The sequence below is a fragment of the Marmota marmota genome, unplaced genomic scaffold, assembly GCF_001458135.2.
Source record: "Marmota marmota marmota unplaced genomic scaffold, marMar, whole genome shotgun sequence".
NCBI classification, from domain to species: domain Eukaryota; kingdom Metazoa; phylum Chordata; class Mammalia; order Rodentia; family Sciuridae; genus Marmota; species Marmota marmota.
This window is the reverse complement of record NW_026000026.1, coordinates 27,143,252-27,165,879: the sequence shown is the minus strand read 5'-3', so window position 1 is coordinate 27,165,879 and position 22,628 is coordinate 27,143,252. Positions and strand designations below refer to the sequence as shown.

General features: G+C 46.7%; 1 protein-coding gene across 3 annotated transcripts; it reads left to right on the top strand.

The window, feature by feature from the left end:
• Nsfl1c (NSFL1 cofactor) lies at positions 1-20,233 on the top strand. Of its 3 annotated transcripts, XM_015482136.2 has the most exons (10): positions 1-228; positions 2,620-2,717; positions 8,498-8,572; positions 10,616-10,621; positions 11,208-11,373; positions 12,007-12,099; positions 13,460-13,569; positions 13,914-14,051; positions 18,221-18,385; positions 19,869-20,233. In XM_015482136.2, exons 1-10 carry the CDS (start codon positions 124-126, stop codon positions 20,029-20,031), a joined length of 1,119 nt encoding a protein of 372 aa, XP_015337622.1. In that variant the 5' UTR covers positions 1-123; the 3' UTR covers positions 20,032-20,233. The 3 variants fall into 3 exon arrangements, with proteins under 3 accessions (XP_015337622.1, XP_015337630.1, XP_048667134.1); XM_015482144.2 differs by lacking the exon at positions 10,616-10,621; XM_048811177.1 differs by lacking the exons at positions 8,498-8,572; positions 10,616-10,621 and having other exon boundaries at positions 26-228.
• Positions 20,234-22,628: the final 2,395 nt, after the last annotated feature.

The following is a 22,628-nucleotide window of genomic DNA, read 5'->3' as shown; positions in this document are numbered from 1 at the left end:
GGGGCGGGGCCTGCGGGCGGGCGCCCAGCGTCTGGGCTGTGTCGACCGCTGAGCGGAACGCGGCAGCAGGTTTGGGGCTGTGCGGCGGCAGCCGGAGCGGTTTGAGACGGGCACGGGGCGAAGATGGCGGCGGAGCGACAGGACGCGCTGAGGGAGTTCGTGGCGGTGACGGGCACCGAAGAGGACCGGGCCCGCTTCTTCCTCGAGTCCGCCGGCTGGGACCTGCAGGTAGCGCCGCGAGGCGGGCCGCATCGGGTGGGCCGGGGACTGCCGGGCGCGGGCGCTTGGCGCTTTAAGCCCGAGGCGGCCGAAGCGCATAGTCATCCCTGCCCGGTCGGGGCCCGACCCAGGCCTCAGGGTGCTAGGGCCGCTGGCCACGCGTCACCGGCCCCGCTTGGGAGTCGGGGAACGCGGGCCAGCCCCGGCCTGCCCTGCCGGATCTGTTTCCCCCCTGCCTCTCCCGCTCGCGGCATTGGCTAGACTTCGCGCACTGCAGCAGCCGCCGCCGTGGAGAGGGGTCGCCTGGGGGCGTGGCTGCCGCGCTGGGCTCTAGTTGCAGGCCAGGAGGGTCGGAGCCGCTGGCTCCTGGGTGGAACCACGCTCCCGACGACGCGGTCTTTCAATTCCGTAGCCGCAACGTGGCGGCGGCGGAGGGAAGAACCTGGCCATGGAGTTGGCCCACGCCCCCTCTTACCTAATGCTGGGAGAAACTACCCCTGGGGAGGTGGCGCAGGGTTAGAGCCTCTTCCCCATAGTTAACTCAACTGTAAAATGGGAGTTTCTTGGAATTTACTATTTAATTCACTGGCACGTATTAAGTGTTCACTAAATACTTGTTGAATAAGAAGACAAGCTTCATGAGACAGGGATTTTTGCACCCTGATGAGCCCCCACTGCCTAGAACAATGCCTGGCATGTAAGAAGCCCTCAATAATTAATTACAGAAGGAGTTGCATAAATGTTCTAGGCCAGCCTACGTCTTAGGTAGATGATGATGAATGACTAATATTTATTGAGTACTTACCACAAGCCAGGCACTGTACTAACTGCTTTACATGTTTTATGTCATTTAACCTTCACGTTTTACAGCTGAGGTTTGAGATTAAGTGGCTTTGCTCAAGGAAGGCCTTATTGGCTTCCAAGTGGGAGAGATAGAATCGGAACTCAGTTCTATCTGATTCTAACCAAACAAGTAAAGACTCGCCCGGTTTTAAGGATGAGGAATTAACATCCCAAAGGACAAGGAATGTGCCCAAGGTCACACAGCCAGTAAGTAGTGGAGTTGGGATTTTAACTGGATCTGCTGACAGCACCACTTAAATTGCTTCCCAAATGTAAGAGTTAAAGCATCACATACCTGTACAGGCAAAGCCCAAAGGCCCTGTGCTGGGCAGAAGTGCGAAACAGAAAATCTTCTTCCTGAAAGCACATAGTGTAATGGTCAACAGGTCATCTATCTCATTGTGTCGCTCCAGGTGGAGAAAGTGGCTCATGTATGTGCTGTGACTTACCCAGCAGGGCCAGGACTTGAATGCAGGCTCTCTGAATGTCAGTTCATTTCAAGTTCCAAGATAATGCACTACCTCCCAACAGGCTGATATGTCCCATGTTGGCTCGGTGCCTCCTGTACACTGACTGTACACTGACTATACATTCAGTGTCTCCTTGAGATTGGGAGTGGTGTCTTCATCATCTCTGTAGACCTCAGTGCTCTTTCTTATTTCTTTGTGCAGAGTGATTAGTAAATACGTGTAATTGAGCTGGTGAGAGACATATAATCACAAATGGCCAAAGGACTTTTATATAGTCCTTCTGTATGCATAGAGCAAAGAAATGATTGTGCTTAAATATTAATCATCTCATCCAGTGTGCAGGGTTGATGGGACAGGTGTCCCCATTTCCCAGAGTAAGACACTAGGAGCCAGGCACAGTGTCAACACCTGTCATCTCAGCAATTTAGGAGGCTGAGGCAAGAGAATCGCAATTTGGGGAGGCGTGTCTCGAAATTAAAAACAAAAAGGACTGGAGATGTGACTTAGTGGTAAAGCCCTTAGGTTCAATCTGCAGTACCAAAGTGGGGGGGATAGAAATTGGGCTTCAGAAAGAAAGGAAAAGTGGCAATTTGGAGGGACTCCACTTAAAGAATGAGGATCTGAGCATATTGCCTGGGATCAAACCTGGCTCTTCTCCTTAGTAACCTTAACCTTGGGCAATTTTCTTAACTTCAGAGTGCTTCTGTATCAGTATAAAATGAAACAGTAATAGTACTAATCGCATGAGTTTCTGTGAGGAATAAATGAATTGACACATGTCAAGTGCTCAAAACAATTTGGCACATAAATAAATGTTCAATAAATACATGCTGCTTTTACTTTGTAAAATATGAATGAAGAGTATCTTTTTTCTTGCCTTTTTTACCCCTTAGTGGGTGGAATTTCAGGTGACATGAAGTCTAACAGTTCATCCACTACCTTTTGGTCTAATTTTCTATGGCCCCAGACACAAGCCATCTTGTAAGTGTAGGCTGTGTCTATATTTTTGTTCCTTTGTGCTCAGATGAGATATGTATTAGGTGAAGGACTGTTTTAAGGGTCCCAAGGTACTACCTCTCTGTTTCAGATCGCGCTAGCGAGCTTTTACGAGGACGGAGGGGATGAAGACATTGTGACCATTTCGCAGGCAACCCCCAGTTCAGTGTCCAGAGGCACAGCCCCCAGGTAAGGGCCAACTTCACTTCCTGCTACATGAGCGTTTCCAGCAGTGATGAGGAGCTAGTTTCTGACTTAACAGAGGATTCAGACCTGGATTTGTGGGCCACTGGGTTCCAGTGAGAAAATTAGACCAAGTGTTGACTAGTAACTCCCTGAAAGCCTCATCATTTCCTATGCAGAAGCATGTGTAACTCTTACCCAAGTGTTGTTATAATCTAAGTCTGGGAAAAACTACAAAATCTATTTTTTAAGATTTTTGAGGGCCTTTTATTTATGAAACTCAGGGAGTGACTACTCCATCTCTTGACATTGTTAAGCAGTGTCACCGTAGATGTAAAGAGATTAGGTCAGATGCCTTTTGGGATGCTGCTTTGATATTTTGGGATGGCCGTTAATGCTATTAACTAGTATAGTGGCACATACCTGTAATTCCAGCTACTCCAGAGGCTAAGGCAGGAGAATGACAAATTCAAGGCCAAGCTAGGCAGCTTAGCAAGATCCTTGCTCAAAATGAAAAGAGGGGCTGGGATACAGTGGATAGGTGCTGGCATAGCATGCACAAGTCCCTGGACAGCCACAAAAAGAAAGAAAGATAAAAACAGGTCTTGTAGAAAATTAACCTGTGTAACCTACACCTTCCAAAGTTGATTTAGGGAGGTGACACAGTGTTAACCTCTGGGATCCCATTTGCATCACTTTTTTGGCCCCTTGCCTCCCATGGCAGATCACTCTTGTGATCTACAGAGTGGGACAGTGCTGGTTATTTGAATTTGAATTCAACCCCAAATGCAAAAAGGATATTTCTTTGCCATGATGTGGTAAATTGTCTGTCTTCTGAGTGCATCTGAAGTTTAAGGCCATGTCCTCCCTTTGAATAAGGAACACAAAGTCCAAATCTCATTGCTCCCTTCACATCTTTCTCAGCCTCCTATCTCCAGAGAAAAGAGCTAATAGGAAAGTGATCTTTGAGTTATTTGCAGGTGTTAAGCTGTGAGGTGTTAGTAATGGCATATTGGGATTTTACTGCCTGGGATTGGTTGTTAGGATAAGGGTCATTCTTGCAGCTGCTGGTAGAGGTGGCTTATTTCCTGGAACATAAACCTTTGATATCTATCGTGGATCACTGTTGGGATGTTGACATGTCAGAAATACCAAGGTAGAGGATTAGAAACTTAGTTTCTAATGCCAGTCACAAGTACACTCCTCTGTATTAGTCCTAAAGTCCCCCAAGACAGTGTTCATTAAAGTAGGGGCTCAGGAACCTAACTGCCAAGTTTAAATTCCAGCTCTGCTACTTCAGAGCTTTGTGACCTTGGACAGATTACTTATCTCAATCCCTCAGTTTTCCCCACCTGTTAAATGGAAATGATATTAGTGCCTGCCGCACAATTAAATGAATCAGTACTTACATAGCACTTAGAGCACAGTATATGTTATCTCTGTTCTCATTTTATTTTTATCATTTTGGGCGTCCGTTCTCAACTTCTTGGTTCTTTGTACCCTGTCCCATTCCACAGCAAATACATATGTGTAAAAATAAGCATTAAAGTAAAATAATCAAGGAAATAGAGTTTAACAGTAAGCCTGAAAGGAATGAAAGACTAGACACACATTTAGGCCTAAGAGGCCTTGTCCCGTTGTCTTGATTAAGCCTTGGTTTTGGTAATGGACTTTGGTGAAGCCTAGGAAGAGGAAGAAGGAAGGCACTGTTTGTTCTGTCATTGTCCTTGTCTAGTAGGAAAGTGTCAACTGTATGCTCACCATAAGCCATACTTGTGCTAGCACCCGAAGGGATCTGAGGAGTGCCTGCTTCCCGCTGACCTGGCTGTTGCAGAGTACTTAACCTGCTGCTGTCATCTTCTCACCTTCCATTCATGGTGCCACAACTGCCCTGTAACCACAATCAGTGAGCTCCTCCGTCACTCTAGGACAGGGATGTTTGATGTGGAGCCTGTGAACTCCTAAGAGGAGTCTGTGGAATGGATATGAGTTGCTCTACAAATTAACTGGAATTATAGGCACAAGTTTGTATGTATTTCGGCAGATACCTTTTTTAGTAAAAGCGTCCATAGCTTTTATTACATTCTTAAAGGAGTAGACCTAAAAAGATTAGCACTTGCTATGGAAGGAGGTGTAAAATCCTCAGTGATAACAGCTGACGTTTATTGAGCACTTAGTAGGTGCCAGGCTCTGAGGTAAGCCTTTCCATACACACCTTTTTAGTCTTTACAACAACCCTGAGTTGAGTACTGTTATAGTTCCCATCTTACAGATGAGGACACTAGAGCTAGGCTTCTTCCAAGATCGCACAGTCAGTAAAACAAGGGTTTCAGGTCAGGGCTGTTCTGCCTCCAGCATCTCGGCTCTCATCCCCAGCAGCATACTGCTTCTCCTGTGGGCACTCAACACCTTTCTGAACTACCTTCCTAGGCTTTCCCCTTTCCTCATTTCTCACCTTTGTTCCAGCCAAACCAAGTTCTTTGGTGTCCCGGTACTGCCTTATTTTTGGTTTTGCCCTTGCTCAAGCCTCTCATCTGAGTGAGTGCCCACACTCTTGCCCTCTGCCTCCTCCAAGTTCATCTCCACCCCCAACTCTCTATTGAGCAGTACTCCACAGTCCTGTTCTTCAGAACTCCAGTTGCAACTCTAATTCATTCACTTTGACCATACCCACTTATTACTGGGTGACATCTCCTATGTTGTCTTGAATTCTTCCTGGTATTTAACTTAATTTTTTTTCCCTAAGCAAATTGGAAGCAGGAGGGCTGGCACTTCAGGAACATTTACCATCTGTCTAGCTTGTCCAGGTATTCCCACCTGTATTCTTATATCTGTCATCAGCGTTGGGAATAGACAGTGCGCTCTCCTTTCATGTATCATGGTGCTCAGTCTTAGGTTGAGTAACTCACAGATTCAAACGAAATCTGTCTAAAACCACAGTTGCTTATACTGCCATAGGCTGTCTCACTGCCCAGCACCTCCCACCCCTGTCCCCTATATGCTGATCAGGCAAGAGGTAACAGTTTCTTCCAGTATTTTTCCTCTCTTATCTAACAAGATGTATAATTTGTTAGGATTTCAGGGACTGCCATTGTCAGATTCTCCAGAACTAAATTGTCCGTTAAGTTAGCTACTAGCCTAATGTGGTTATTTAAGTTTAAAATACTGAATAAAGCATTCAGTTATTTCTTTGCACTTTCCACATTTCAGATGTTCAGTAGCCACACAGATACATTTCCATCTTCACAGGAAGATGCTGCCACACAGAACCAAGATGGCCAGATTAAAAACTGAAAATATGATCTAATAAAGGATTTTGTGCTTCTTTGGGATTCCAAGTAGTCTGAGGAATAGAATTTTGTTTTTCAGTGTTCTGGGGAATATAGTTTTGATGGTCAAAAAAAAAAAAAAATGGAAATTTCTGAGACATTTTGTGAAGATCATAGGATAGAGGAATCTAACGTTGGTAATATGCCCGGGATGTCCATGCCATAAGGTGACTCTCAGAGCATTACTCCAGAACAGTGGTCTCAGACTTGAGGGTGCATCAAAATTGTCTGCAGGGTTTCTTAAAACTGGATTGCCAGGTACCCTTCCCAGAGTTTTTTATTCAGGAGGTTTGCATTGCATAGGTTTACGGGTGATGTTGATGTTCCTGATCAAGGACCATGCTTTCAGAATTGCTGTTCAAGAGAAGTACTTAAATGTGCCACAGTATGCAAAGGACTCTTTCTCCATCAGTACCTCAACCATACACAGAAAACCCAGGAAGCTAATGCTGGGGTTATTACTGTTTACACGTGAGAAAATGAAGACTTAAGAGAATTTAAATAGCATGCCCGAGATCCTACAGTAGGAGGCAGAATTGGGATTGGATTCACATACGTTGACACCAGAATCTGTCAGATACCTTCAAAATCTAGATGTGTGGATTTGGGTGGGGGAGGAGAAAACCTCCAACCAAAACCAGAGCAAGTGACTTGCTCAAGCAGACATACGTGTGTCTGTATGAAAGAGTTTAGCAACAGGGGGAGGGGTTTTCCCATGGATACTTATCCTAACCATATCACTGGAGGAGACTTTGGGCTGATCCTCTCTGAACTCCCCCCAGGGCAGGTGAGCAAGTAGAAGTAGCCTGTCTGGGCACCATAGAGATGTCAGCACTCAGATCCTTGTGAACTGTAGTGTATTTAGCCAAAGGGGAATGTCCAGTAGGCTGTTCAGCTAGCTCAAGCAGGGATTCTCTCACTTCTTGTTGAGGGAAGCTCGGAGCCTCTCTTATTCTCATTATCTACTTAAAAATCTTCAAGATGAAGCTGAAACTTTAATCTTTGTAAACAACTCCTCCTGTCTGGCTTCATGAAACCTCTGTTAGCCTCTACTCTACTCCCCATATTCTAGGAACGCTATTTTTTCCTGGGAGAAATACAGAAATATTTCATCTATAAAATTTGTGTCTTATTGTCCTTGAAAAACTAAGCCTGTTCTTGAGAACAGGTCTAAACTAGGAAGAAAGTAGTAGTGTAAGACAGCGTTGGAGGAGAGAGTTCACCCTCCTCAGGCCTCTGTTAGTGTGCTCTCCTCACCTGCACAACACTGCTTGTTTCCTAAGTATTAATAAACACCTTTTCTTAACTGACCTGCAGCAGAAGCAAGCAGGACCTCTCCCCGAGGCTGCCCACCCTCATGTTCATTTCATTTCTACTTCCTGACTCCTCATCCTTCCTGCAGTGTGTGACTGTACATTTACATATGCAGCTTCCCTGTAATGCTGTACTGTCCCCTTGCCCACCAGCCTAACCACCATTCATGCACCTGGTTGCCTGCCTACCCGTTCTTTGGCACTAGTCCACATGTGGTGTTTTAGCTGGGTGTGGTATCACATGCCTGTAATTCTAGCAACTTGGGAGGAGGATTACAAGTTTGAGGCCAACAAGACCCTGTCTCAAAATAAAAAAGTAAAGTTGACTGGAGGGTCTGGGGTTGGAGCTCAGTGTAGAGCGCTTGCCTAGCATGTGTGAGGCACTGGGTTCGATTCTCAGCACCGCATATAAATAAATAAAATAAATGCCCATTGACAACTAAAACAATATTTTTTTTTCTTTTTTTTAATTGGCTAGGGATATAGCTCAGTAGTAGAATGTCCCTAGATTTGGAGGGGGTGGGCTGGAATGGTATTTTTTAATGTTCTTCCCATTCCCTCTTAAGAGGCTCCATATTTATGAGGCCTTATGAGCTGTCTCTGGGCCCCTCTGGCACAAAATTTAATGGATGGTTGCCTGGCCCGTCTCTTCTATTATGGGATGAACTGTACAGACCCAGCATCTATTCAGTGCCTGACATGCAGACAATCCCTCAGTATTTAAAATTTAAATTATGAAAACAGTTATCCAGTAGTATGCTTTTAAAGAAGTAAAGACCTCATTGCCCCTCTCCCAGGATAACTTATGTTAGATTCCCCATAATATCATAATATTATGATATTACCTCATAGTATCACTTTTTAATTTATTCTCAGTCCTGTGTGGCTTTGAAGAAATAAATGCCACATTATTTTACAAATAAGCTTAGGGGAGGTTAACCCTCATCTACATACAGCTTCTCATCCCACAAAAAAAAAAAAAAAATATATATATATATATATATACACACACACACACACACACACATATATACACATACACACACACACATCTCTAATTCCATTGTTCTCAACTCCGAAGCTGGTGATGGGGTTACCTTCTTTAAACTCCCCAAAATCATTTTGCTCCTTTCTGTGTCTCCAGTGATAATAGGGTGACATCTTTCAGAGACCTCATTCATGACCAAGATGAGGAGGAGGAGGAGGAGGAAGGACAGAGGTAAGTTTTTGATGGGGTACATCCTGCAGTGGTGCTTAGATCACCTAGAGCATGACATGGAACACATGTGGGTCACTGTTAGTCTTACTGCTGGGGATAGGGGTACATTCTAACCGTACTCCCTGTAGCTTAGAAGTGATCCCTGTCCCCTGTTACTTTTCTCTCACCCTTTTGTGGTTGTATGGGTTTGTCTTGTTAAATTGTTTTTAAAACTGTGTATTTATTGATGAATATTATGGGACAGGAACAAATCAAAAGTAAAAAGTCATTCACATCAACACAGACATAACCGGGTGTCAGTACTTCTGATGTATTTCTTTCCAGCTTTTTTCTTTTTACAGATAAAGCAGTACATCACATAATAAATAGAGTAATAGGCTTCTAAATGTGTGCTCCTCCAATACACACACACAGATTGATTTTATTAGAACATTCCTAAAAGTTAAAATCAATGTCCATTGTGGAAAATATGAACTAATATAAAATATAATGTTCACTTACCCTTTGATAACTACAGTTAATATTTTGGTGTATTCCCAATGGGTCTTTGTTCTGTGTTGTATTTTGCAAGGTGAAGATCAGATTTTGGTTTCTTTTGTTGGATTAATGCTAGGTCTTAAGCCCTTCATGTCATTAAAATTCTTCATGAGCGTGTTCTTTCTCTTTTTTGCCACTGACCTACATCCCAAGTCCTTTTAATTTTTTGAGACGGGGTCTTATTAATTTGTGTAGGGTGACCTTGAACATGATGACCTCCTGCCTCAGCAGCCGCCCTGGTCTCTGGGATTACAGGCATGTGCCATCGCACATGGCAACTTCAGTGGCTAAATAATAATCTGTCATGTGGACTAACCAACATTTAGGTTGTTTCTAATTTTTGTTTGTTTGTTTGTTTGTTATTTGGGGGTATTTTGGATTTTGTTTGTTTGTTTTTGTCAGTACTGGAGATTGAATTCAGGGCCTTGAGCATATTAGGCAAGTACTCTATCACTGAGATACATCCTCAGCTGTTTCCAGTTTCTTTACTACTATATATCAGTGCAGTGAGCATCTTTGTGTATTAATCTTTGACCCAATTTCAGGTTATTTTCTTACAATAATTCCTGGTGTGGAAATACCAGGTCAAGGGCATGCATATTCCTAATGCTCTTGATCCTAGACTCCCAGTTCTTAAGCCAAGGCTTGGAGATCCTTTAGTTAAAAACCTTACAGTCTGTTGAGCAGAACTTTAGCTGGACTGAATGGGAATAAACTGGCTTCAGCCTCATTTTATGGGTTTTGGTTCTTCATGGGTCTGCCTCTGTCCACCAAATGTTCCTGAGAAACATTGTATGTAATCATGGAAATGCAGCTTCCTCGCATTGGTTAGTCTTTGGCAAGAGGGCTGAGAAATTATATGTGTTCTCCTATTTCACCTATATTATGTTCCCCAGAACCTTCATTTAAATACAAAGTTCAGTAATATATGTTAATTTTAGGGTTTTATATTCCTTGAGTGAAATGTGTTGTCATTAAGTATGTGAATGCTAGGCTCCTAAATGGCCTCTACCGTTTCCTCTCCAGCCCTCCATTATTTCACATCCATAGCTCCCTTGGCCCCTCAGCATTTCAGACCTGAAATGACACTGCCCTGTCAGGACCTAAATTTTGCTTCACATTCCCAGGTGACTTCTAGAATTAGAGGATTGGAACTAATTTTCCTAGGTTTTGTGACTTGGCTGTGACTAAGAGTGATAAGAAGGCAGCTACATGACAACTGGTTTTCAGGCTCAAGTTAAAAAAAAAAACTACTAATTTAATCTCAAGCCACCCTTAACCCATTACCAAGCCCCGTGTGGTTGTGTGGGGGCTTGTATTTGAGATCTGGGCTTCCCTGGCCTTCTCAAGTACTATCTCCTCTGGTTCTCCAGTGTGTGTCACCACAATGGTGAGGTGAGTCTTGGGGGAGCTCTTGGTGCTGTCACACCACCTCACGTGTGTGCATTACTCTGCTTGTTCTTTTGCATACATCTGCTGATTTGAACCTCACCGCCCTGACTTAAGGAGCAGGTAGGTAGGGCATGCGGTTCCTCCCTCCCATTTCAAAGACAAGGAAAGTGTCCAGAATAGAGCACTGGCTTACCCAGGTCACAGTGGCAGAGCCAGTGCTGGAGCCTAGCTGCTGTACTAACCCTGCCACTGCCACCATTAACCCAGAGCTACTAGAGATAGCCTTACCTGGCTAGGACTGTAGTTGCTGTCTATTGAAGAGGCGCAGGGGACAGACGGTTCCTGGCTGGCATGCTCCTGTGCTGGCATGGTGCTGTGCATGCCTGAAATGCCCTTCCCTGACCCCTTCACCTGATAACTCATCCTCAAGACTCAGCCTGGAAGATGCCTTTGAAGGAAGCCGTGGCTGTCCTCCCCTCTCATTGTGCCTGAGTCCCCTTACTGACATCATGGCTGCTCACATTGCATTGTGCCTGCCTGCCTCTGTTGTATGTGTCCCCAACTAGCCAGTAAGTTCCTTTAAGACGGTCATTGTGCCCTTTGATCCAGTGGGCCCAGCACTGGGCCCAGAACCTGGCGCATGCTGTGTTTGTTTTCTTTTTGTTTTCTATGTGCATTTAGTGTTAGAAGCTTATTTTCTACACAGGTTTTATGCTGGGGGCTCAGAGAGAAGTGGACAGCAGATTGTTGGCCCTCCCCGGAAGAGAAGTCCCAACGAGCTGGTGGATGATCTCTTTAAAGGTGCCAAGGAGCATGGAGCTGTAGCTGTGGAACGAGTGACCAAGAGCCCGGGAGAGACCAGTAAACCTAGAGTGAGCATGAGGGTCCCTGTCTGTGCCCATAAGACCCAGGGTTCCCCTGGAAAAGGAGACTTTGTTCATTCAGTCAGTCTTGACTGGTTTGTTTTCTCTCCCCATTTGCTTACTTGGTCTCCTATGCAGAAAACTAATATAGTTTCTCCCATCCTTTAACATGCAACCACAATTGGGGGCAAAATTTTCAAACCTTTGGCCTGCAATCTAGATTCGGTCCTGCAGGCGTGTTGTCTTGGCCTATCCAATTTGACCAACTCAGGGGTTTTTTTGTTCTAATTGACTTTAATTGCCACCAACTTGATATAAAATCTGAATTTCTGCCTTTGGGAAAATGAAAAAGACTTTGGAATTATCTGCTCCTGGATTCCTACATGGCTGTAATTAACTAGAGTTTAATAGCTATTTCATCTAACTGTGCTCCCCCTCCCCTTTCCTGTTTTTACCCTAATCCTGGTTACTTAATTCATCTGCCATAGTGCCTGGCCCTGTGGGCACTGAGTTACTCAGAGAAAGCACATCTAGTGGTGAATAAGCGTGATCAGAATCCCTGCCTCTTTTCTTTCACTCACCTAAGATGCATCATTGAATCTAAGCCCTATCACCAGGTGTTTATGAACTTGTCCTTTATAGCCATTTGCAGGTGGTGGCTACCGCCTTGGGGCAGCACCGGAAGAAGAGTCTGCCTATGTGGCAGGGGAAAGGAGGCGGCACTCCAGCCAAGACGTGAGTGTGCCCGCCTTCCTCGGGGAAGTTTGGGGGCTATTTTGCCCTTTTTTCTGAAAGGGATCAGTTGTGTGTAGTATGTGAACCAGCAGCCTCCTTAAAGAGGGGGTCTGTAGAAATGGTGTCCTTGTGTGGTCTAAATAGAGGGGCTTGCTGGAGCAGCTCTCATCTGGCTGATCAGGGGGCTGGTGAGAAAGGATGGGGGGAGGGGATGGCCAAATGAAGTTTTCTGGGCATTCCATGGATCTCAGGCATATGGACATTGTATCTGGGATTCTCTGTTTTGCCTTCTTACTTGTCCAGTACTTTTTTCCATATGCATAGGGACCTTCTCCCTATAATTTGCAATCATACCATATGAATAAATTTTAATCTTTTTAAAACATTAATATTATGCCACAAACACTTTCATGTAGCCTTGTGAATAGTTCCTTTTTTAAAATATATTTTTAGTTGTAGATAGACATCATACCTTTCTTTATTTTTATGCTGAGAATTGAATCCAGTGCCTCTCACACGCTAGGCAAGTGCTCTACCACTGAGCCACAACTCCAGCCTGAATATAACTTTGTATAATATATGTTTAAATCATTTTGGGTTTTGTTCCAAAATAAAAAAAGTCAGTCAGAATTGAAAGTTAAAATCCTGTCTTCTTGTGGCAGCAGTTACTAAGGCATTTGTTTTTAGCCTTCTAAACTCTTCTGAGAATGCATATAGGGAGTTGTTGTTGACAGAAATTGTAGACGTCATTTTTTTAATGATTGCAAAATAGTCCAGGAGTAGATTTGCCAGGGTATTTTATTAAAACACTAGCTACATACCAACCACACTGGCAGTCCTACAGAGGAGCAGGCCACAGCTTCAATCGAGTCATCTGAATCTGCTCAGAGCCAACTCACCAGTGAGTGGCAAAGTCAGGACACAACCCCAGGCTTCCTTAATACAATGCCTATGCTCCCAGCCTGTGCCGGGTCACCTTCTTACTTTAGGTTAATGCTTATTTGCTTGGTTGTTGATTGGTTTCCCTTTACACACATGTCTATATGTATGTTTGCTTGTCTGTTTAATAATGTGGTGAAATAGTAAAAGCTTACTGATTTGCAGGTTCAAATCAGTGTGCTTTCCAGGTTCCTGTCAATGTTTTAATTGCCTACCACCTGCTGGACTGGTAGCACATGTCTGAAATCCCAGCAACTCAGGAGACCGAGGCAGAAGGATCAAGGATAGTTTCAACAACTTAGCAAAACCCGTCTCAAAATAAAAAATTACAGAGGTTGGGGATGTAGCTCAGTGTAAAGTACCGCGGGTTCAGTTACCAGTACCAAAAATAATAACAACTGCTTACCTCCTGTCATCCCAGGTTCATGTAGTGCTGAAGCTCTGGAAAAGTGGATTCAGCCTGGACAATGGTGAACTCAGAAGCTACCAAGACCCAGCCAATGCCCAGTTTCTGGAGTCTATCCGCAGAGGGTAAGAGAAAAGCCCTCCTTTGAGTTCCAAATAAGTGAATGAGATGGCAATAGGAAAGGACGAGGCAAAACATTTATGATTTGAGAAATAAATTTTTTGAAGCAGGTTTAGCACAGTTGAAATACAGATGAACAGATCTGCTCCAAAAACATTGTGTCCATTTTTCACCTTTGGGTCTGGAGCAAAGCCAAATGGTAAAATAAGAAATAGTTGTCCACTGTGACCAAGGAGACAAGAGAAGATGTAGATAGGAAGCCACTGGAGCAGCAGGTCTCTACCAGTGGCACTCTCCTTACCCTCCATCCTGCCCTCTGCAAGCCCCAGCATTGCCTTTTCCTTCTCAGGGAGGTGCCAGCTGAGCTGCGGAGGTTAGCTCATGGTGGGCAGGTGAACTTGGATATGGAGGACCATCGGGACGAGGACTTCGTGAAGCCCAAGGGAGCCTTCAAAGCCTTCACTGGTGAGGGCCAGAAACTAGGCAGGTAAGGAAGAACACTGGCCAGGCCCAGCAGACCTTGTGTCCTCACTGTGGATAGCTTTTTACCATTTTCAGAGGCATTCAGATTTTATTTTTATGGGAGGAAGAATATGGAGAGTGTGGGCTTTGGGATTAACAACCCTTATAGGCAGGCTGCCTTCTCTCAGGGTCCCACTCAGCCTTGACCGTGGCCTTGGGTTCACTTTGTCAAGTGTTTTTCTGAAGGAACTGTTGCATTTGACAGGCACTCAGCAAAGTGTCCCTCTCTTGCCAGTACTGTCCTGGTTTAAAATGCAGAAAGCCTCTGCTCTTTGGCTCTTAGCTTGCCTTTGGTTGGTGTGTGGCAGAGCCGGGATTGGGATTGAAGCCTTCTAACTGGCATTCCTTGCCATGCTCCTGCACAGCAGGACACCCTCTCTGCCTTTCTCCTCACAGCCATCTGAAGGACTCAGAGCCTGGTGTGCCAGCAGCGAGGCCCTTTTCAGCTTCTGGCTGGTGCTCTCCTGGTTTCCCTACCTCCCTGTTGACTATCCTTGCCAAGGAGCAAGGATCAGAGCTCAGGACACTAGAGACCAGTGGTTTGTGACTTACCAGAACCAAAATAGTTACATTAGCTGGCCTGCTCGCCTCATCCGTGTGCCACTTGGAGGGTGCCGTTCTCAGGTGAACTTCCATGGTAGCTGTGATGAGCTTTGGAGAGCACCTGATTTTTTTTTTTTTTTCTTTTTTTCATTTGTTATTAACCCATGAAGTCCCATCATTCTAGATGTGGGGCACCTATACAAAACTTAAATCAATCAACAAATATACCATGGTAACTTTTGAAATAAATGTTTCTGGAGGTTTTTGTTTATTTGGGGGTTTTGGATTTTGGTTTTTTTATCTGCCTCCCAAGCTGCTAGGATTACAAATGTTCACCACAGCACCCAGCTAGAGTTCTATTCTTGTTTGTTTTGTACTGGGGGTTGAACCCAGGGTGCTTTACCACTGATATCCCCAGTTCTTTTTATTTTTTTATTTTGAGACAGGGTCTTGCTAAATTGCTGAAACTGGTCTCAAACTGAATCCTGCTTCAGCCCTGAGTCACTGGGATTACAGGCATGCACCACCAGGCCTGGCTGAGTCTCAGGATTTGAAATTATGACAAGAAAGTATCTTAATGCCAGTTTTTTCCACTATGAAGGCAATGAACAGTTAGGTGGCTGAGGGTCTTGCTCTGAGAGACTCAGTTTCCTTGTGACTTGTGAATGTTTACAGTGTTTGCAGGGAGATACTAGAAATGCCTTGTTTTCTAAAGTCTGCTTCAGCCTCTCCAGCCTCTGGGTGAAATGCCCTCACTTTTGCAGTAGCCCACATGGGAGCAGTTCTCAAGAAACTAGGTACAGGTTGGTCCTTTGGACAGAAGCGTGCATCTGTCCTACATGGTGAACTAATGCTCTTGAGCATCTCACTCTGAGGCCCAGTGATGGAGTTTCTCCTCCACCCAATCCACCCTGAGAGCAGCATTGGCTGGGAGTACCTTGTAGGTGACTTCCACTTACAGCCCATGGGTAGACAGTGCTATTGCCAAGTGATGGCAAACATGATGGGGCAGAATCTTGAAAAAAGATAGTAATCAGCTATTTGAGGGGTTTTCTCTCTCAGCTGAGCACTGTGAGTCATTTCCATGCATCGTCTCCTTTAATCCTGTTTTGATCCCCATACTACAGATAAGGATTTTGAGGCTTGGAGAGGTCAGGCCTTGCCCAGGGCCACATTGCTGGTCAGTGCCACACAGGGTTCCCTCCAGTCTCTGCTCTTGTCCGTCTTGCTGAAGGTATCCTAGATGTTCTTCACAGCCACGTAGACATTTTTGTATATGCCTGGTACAGTGCATATTTTTAGCTATTTTCTCAACCTTGGAGAGTGTGCTGAACTCTTACTAATGAGGAAACTGAGTCTTGGGGTCAGGTTCCTGAAATCCAGGCCTTAATCTCTCTGACTCCCGGATCTGGCACAAGAATGTGACAGTGTTAAAAGAGCACAGGACCAGAGCCAGACAGCTTGGCTTGTATCCTGGCTCTACCTCAAACCAACACTGATATCTTGGGCAAATTGCCTGACCCCCCTACACCTCCATTTCTTATCTGAAAAATGGAGGTGATGAGCCCCCATCTTGTGGGCTGAGGCATAAGTGAGTTCATATGTATAAAGTGTTCAGCATAGGAATTGGCTTGGTAGAGGTACTTCATAAGCAGCTCTTGTGTTCATCATGCTGTACCATGACATGAATACCTGTCATGTGTACTTGGACTTGTTCTTAACTTGAGGGGTCTGCTGCCTGTAGTCTAATTGGAGAGTTGGCCTAATGCCCCTAAAACTAGTGAACAAAACAGCTTTAGAAGAGAGGAGGCATTTACAAGCACTTGCACTATTTCCAGGCATCTCTCCTGCCTGGGACGGTGTGATTTACCTGTGGGTTCTGCCCACATTTGAATCCCATGTGCTGTGAGGCTGATGAGCAGGAGCAGTTCCTTATGCACAAATGTGGCAAGCATTCGCCTCTGAGCTCCAGTTTGTCTTCTCTAAGCCTATATTTCACTTTCACAGAAAAGAATGTTGACTTTTTATTATTTTTTGTTCCCGGGCAGTGTTTCACACACTGGTTTCCCTGACTCCTGCTGCAGGAGGTTAGTAAGTGTAACACCTGAAAAGGGCCTGGTAGTCAATGAGATGCCGTCACTGCTCCTTTCTCAAGGCACTGAACATGCTAATGCCCTGATGCCGCTGGAATAGTATGTGATGTTTCCTAAACCTTCCTGCAGGTATCTGAAGGGACAAGTGTCCTGTGGAGCATACTTTGAAGAGTACCTTCAGTTGGATTTGCTACAAATACCCTTTTTTATTGATTTATTTTGGTATTGAGGATTGAAGCCAGGGCCACTCTACCACTGAGCTTACACCCCCAGTCCTTTCTTCCATTTTTATTTTGAGACAGGGTCTCTCTAAGTTGCTGAAACTGGCCTTGATCTTGTAATCCTCCTGCCTCAGTCCCCCAGGTTGCTGGAATTACAGGTACCCCCTATGCCTGATTCCGCAAGTATGCTTTTTTAGGTCATAAAAATTGGAAGAGTTAGGTACAGGAACTTATCTAATTAGGTGCTTTTGAAGAGAAGCCATCAAACTCTTACCTAATGGCCTTTCTTTGCAAAGTTCTGGCCCAGCTATCTGCTAGGAGGAAGGCTAAGAACAAGGCAGGTGGGTGGTTTAGTGGCAAGAAGGCTCATGGAGAACTGGGAGTGAGTTGTATGTGCATTTCATCCATCACCCAGACTAGTTCATGCAATTCTCCTTTAATTTTCACAACAACGAAGCAAGACAGGCAGCCTCAACCCTGGTTACCAGTCCTTGCTAACTGCTGGGTGTAGTGTTACATGCTGTAATCCCAGCTCCCAGGAGAGAAGGCAGAAGGACCACTGAGTTAGAGGCCAACCTTAGCAACTTAGACCCTGTCTCAAGTTAAAAATTTTTAAAGGCTAGGGATGTAGCTAAGGGTAGAATGCTTGCCTAGCAAGTGTGATGCCTGGGTTCAATCTCCACTACCACACATCAAAAAAAAGTCCTGTTACATTTGTTGAAATTAGGGGAGCTTGATTAACTTGCCCAAGGTCACTGAGCTAGTGGGTGAATTCACACCCTGGTCCACCCACTTCCAAGATTTGATCTCAACACTGGCAGACACCATATCCTATTCACTGTATAATGAATCCCAACAGACCTGGCATTCGTGCCAGTGATGGAGGTGAGATGGGGCCTTTGGGGGCACATGTATGTGAGATGCACACATGAATGAGGTCGCACTGAGGGCGCAGGCCTGAACATTTCATCCCAGCTGGTCACTTGCCAGACTGTGCCAAGGCTGCCTCTGCCACAGACATGGAGTGTTCCCCTCAGCTGCTGTTGGCTCCTCCAGTCTTGAGCCTGTCTCTTCTGCCTCAGGAGAGAGGGAGGCAGCAGTGACTTGGTGCTAGGGTGGATTCTCCTGGGCCCGCGAGTCCCTCAGGGCTGGGATTCCTCCTGTCTGGTCTCTAGATCAGCAGCACCAAACACAGGCCAGGATCACATCTGATGTCCACCAGCATGCTGAGACGAGTCCCTCCCTGTTCTTGTGCTGATGTGCCTCTCTCCCCTCAGCACAGCCCCCCAGTTGTTGAACACGAGCTCCCCAGCCCAGCAGGCGGAAAATGAAGCCAAAGCCAGCTCCTCCATCCTGATCAACGAGTCAGAGCCGACCACAAACATCCAGATCAGGCTTGCTGATGGCGGGAGGCTGGTGCAGAAGTTCAACCACAGCCACAGGTACCGCGTGTGGCCTGGCCTGTCCTGGCCTGGCTTTGCTAGCAATGACCTGGAGCCTGGGAAGCAGGGAGCTGTTCTGAGTATGAGCAGGCTTTCCCTAGGCAGGGAGGAGGGGTACTGCGAGTCTGAAGCCTTTGGTCCTCCTCTTCCATTAGTGTGCCAAGGGCAGCTTACTCCTTCCTGTGGGTCTTGTTCCTCATCCTTGGGATTTTTAAGTCACCAGATTCTTTCTTCACAGGAAGTATCATACCAAAGCCTGGGTACAGAAGAGATCAAATTAGAACTGCTGTAGTTGGTGGAGGAGGAAGGTGCAGGGCCCGCACCCCACCCACCTGGCTTCTTCCACCTCTCTCCCCCAGGGCCTCTGAAAACCACTAGGCTCTTAAGATTTTTCTGGATCTGGTCTTTGGGAATTCTGGGAATACCTGCTCACTGTCTCAGGCTGTCTGGGATGAGTCAGGCCAAACTCTCCTCTGTGTGTTAGATGGAAAAAGTAAGGCAACCAGAGCTGAAGAGACCAGCAAGGGAGGTGCTGAAGGGCTATCACCAATAAAGATATGTGACAGCCCCTCTTTTGAGAGCAGGGATGTCTTTAAATTTCATCAGTCATGGGCCAACCAAGCCTGGACCCATATGTGGGGCCAGGGTTTGGCATGTAACAAGCCCAGGTGTGAGCTGGAGCCTCGGGAGGCTTGCCTAGGTGTGAGCTGAAGGAGGAGTGGCCCATTTTGCTCCCTGAGTTATTGCCTCAGTTTCAGTCCACTCAGAAGCCCCAGAAGGATTCTTTCATCCTGTGGAAGCCTGTGCTGGGCACTGGTGAGGACTGGTCTTCCCAGGCCTCGGGCTGCATCATGCACCCCCAGGCCTTGAGCTGGTGTAGGTGCATAGAATCCAGGGGTTGGAGGGGAAGGGAACTTTGTGGAAGCACTCTAGGGAGGAGGCTATTCCTGGGGACATCATTCTCATACCAGGTTCAGGACACAAGCAGCAGGTAGAGAAGGAATTCCTGGCCCTGAGGAGTTGCTGAAAGAGCTTCAAGTGCCTCTCAGGAAGGGACAGTGATTCCAACGCATCCCAGAGTGTTTATTTACAAACTTGATCATTGCTGTGACAGGAAGTGGGGTGGAAACCAGGAGCAGGCAAGGCTGCCCTGGGAGAGGCATCCCGCTGAGGCCCGCGGTGTGGTCAGGGTTCCCGGCAGGAAAGCAGAGAGCTTCTGGGGAGACTGAATGTGGTAGAGGAGTGTGGCCTGATAACAAAAGAGGGAGAAGAGGATGAGGGGGAGGGCGGGCGTCCGTGGCAGCGCACTGGGGATGTTGGGGTTCATCTGAAGGAAGCAGGGGGAGGACTGGCCTCATACTTCCAAGTGACAGCTTGGCTGCTGCTTGGAAAGGGGCTCTGAATGACTCGTCCTCTGAGAGTCGGGGTGGTAGGCACCAGGGAGGGTCCTGCTCACCGCCTCCGCCCACCCCTACTCCTCCAGGATCAGCGACATCCGACTCTTCATCGTGGACGCCCGGCCAGCCATGGCTGCCACCAGCTTTGTCCTCATGACTACCTTCCCAAACAAAGAGCTGGATGACGAGAACCAGACCCTAAAGGAAGCCAACCTGCTCAACGCCGTCATCGTGCAGCGGTTAACATAACCACCTGGCCGCTGCCTCATACCCTCCTGTGTCTCCACGCTGCAGCCCTGCCCTGTGGGGATCAGCCCTCCTGTCCCTGTGCACACCCAGCGGTCCAGTGCCACGTCTCCTCCGTTGCTCTGGGTCCTTAGATCTCAGTTGGACATTTGTTTTCTTCTTAGTTGCATTTCCTGGGTTTTTGTGACGATCAATGAACTTTAAAGAAAAAAAAAAATAAAAACAACCAAAAAAATTGAAGAAATATCACCAGCATGTTGTATGGAAACTCACACTGAAGTAGACTTTGATTGTTATAAAATCTTATCTTGGCCTGGTGGTGGGGGGACTTTCCTTCCATCCTCCATGAAAATTGCTGTGGCATACAACACATCCACATCTCTCCCGCCACCCAAGAGGTGACCAGAGGATTTCCCCCTCTACAGGGAAGGAAGGGGCTTTGCAGCTGCTTGCTTCCACAAGAGTGTATCATTTGTCACAACTGCTACACAAAAGGCCCCTGAGGGATGAGGCCTGGGCTGTGGACACTCCCTCCTTCAGGAGAAAGAATTTTGCGCTGTGTGCCCTTCTCTCAGCCCTGGGAGTCCACTCCCCGGCCCTGACCAGCTAAGCTTCTGCTCCTGCCCCAGGCCTTTGCCCCCTGCCACCCAGGTTGCTCCCTGGTGATTCTCAGTTGTGTCATGCTTTGTGTGCTCCATGTGCACACGTCTGTACAGTGTGTGTGTGGGGGCATTTTTCCTTTGGATACAATTCATGCCAACCCAAGTAAGTGCAGTCCGGGTATGTTGGCCTAAGAAGCAGAGTCAGAATGGCACTGAGCTTTTCACTAACTCTGTGTGGCCAATCGAGGGTTGAAAGGTGGCTGTCCTGGACTACAAGCACCCTTTGCCATGTTGGTGTTCTTTTTAGTTTTATGACTGGGCTGAGGATGGAGCCCAGGGTCTTAGGCATGCCAGGCAAGTGTTAAATGTCCCTAACCCCCATGTTGGTTTGCAAGAGTCTTCAGTGAGCAAATCTTGAGGACAAGTGTAACATCAGCACGTGACTTTGGGCTGCAGGTCTCACCCACAGTGATCATCTGCCCTGCTGACCTCCGACTTGCAGCAACTTGGGCAATGGTTGTGGCCTGGTGAAGGTCCTCCACCCCGTCACTTTGCTTCCTCACCAGTGTGGGGAGGAGGGACACCTGGTCTTGGGTGGGACCTTTTTCCACTGACTGAATCTGCCAGCCTTGTCATAATGTGCCTCCCTCCCCCTCCACAGCAGTCAATATCAGTCACTGGCACTGTCCTGCTTGGCCCCTTCCCTGCACCAGGAACCAGCATTAACCACAGGAAGGGAGGCAGAGGAGCTTCTGGAAAGACCCAGATTCTCAGAGCTGCAGAGGGCTCATGGTTTCAACCAAGGCCGTCCTGAAAAAGGAACTTGGTTTGGTGCTTCCCATCCCAAATCTCCCAAACACAGTGGCCTCCCCAGGCTACAGCATCTACCGTGATGTTCTCTCTAGTGGCGAAGGTAACTGCAAATCTGGAAACATGAAAATTACTGTCACCTTGACCATTAAAATCCAGAATGAGGACATTGGAGTTCATACTTTCTAACAGGTTGCCTGGAGGGAATTACCGCAACAGCCATCCTGAGTGCTTTGGTATATGACAAGGGTCCCACTTATGGTGCCAAACCTAAAGCCCAAACCACAGACTAGGTATGAGTGGGGAGGTGCCACCAGCGGCCTCTAGAACCCATGCTCTAACCCCAGCCCTGTGTGCAGGCATTCAGGACTCACTCCCTGCCCTGTCTACCTACATTCAGGCCCTCCAGAGAGTTTCTGCTTCATTAATTAGCACCCATCAGAAGAGATCCTGAAACACCCAATTACACCCTGCCTCACCTATAGTAGTTTGCAGAGGGCTCTGGGATTTGCTCCCAGCCCTGGGACGTGAGTGCAGCCCACCCTATCTATAGCTGATGCGGTCCAGACAGGCCAGCATCTGGCCCAAGGCCAGAGAGAGTGCACTGATCTGATTCTAGGCTGGGGAAGGAAGTTTCCAGCCCCCGGTTTTCTGTTCTGGTGGCTGAGATGAAAAGGTCCATTCACCCAGAGGGGATTCTCAGGATCCTCAGCCACTAGTCCCAGGGCTTCTTAATTCGGGGCATTGTTCTCCACTGGAGCATTTAGGGTCATCCCAACATGGCTGGTGAGTAAGGGAACCACCTGGTGTTAATGGGCCCAGCCTAGCATGCATTGTAACACCTGGGATGTGTCCCGGTGGAAAGACACCCCAAATCCACCAGTGAAAGGGCAAGTTAAGTATTGTAATGCAGATTCTCTAACTAAAGTGCAGTCTAAACTAGTCCCCTGGGACGGATGCTGTTTGGTCTTGTTAACCATGCCAACATCCCTCTCAACAGACCAGGTTGCCTCCTCAGGAGAGAGCCTGGGAGGAAGTGGCCTGTGGGGCATGTCTTCATGCTTTGGATGACATCGTCAGAGTGCCTTCCAGAGGGCCAGCAGCCCTGTTTGCCCACCAATAGCACAAAGCATATCCTTCCCTGCCAGGGCCTTCAAGGTAACCTGGTGCTCATTCGAGAAATGCAGC

Bases quoted from the DNA above. Each gene is read 5' to 3' on its own strand.
- Nsfl1c (XM_015482136.2), top strand. From the start codon at position 124: ATGGCGGCGGAGCGACAGGACGCGCTGAGGGAGTTCGTGGCGGTGACG. The intron at 11,374-12,006 runs GTGAGCATGAGG...TGTCCTTTATAG, and splicing joins GAGAGACCAGTAAACCTAGA to CCATTTGCAGGTGGTGGCTA. The intron at 18,386-19,868 runs GTACCGCGTGTG...CTACTCCTCCAG, and splicing joins AAGTTCAACCACAGCCACAG to GATCAGCGACATCCGACTCT.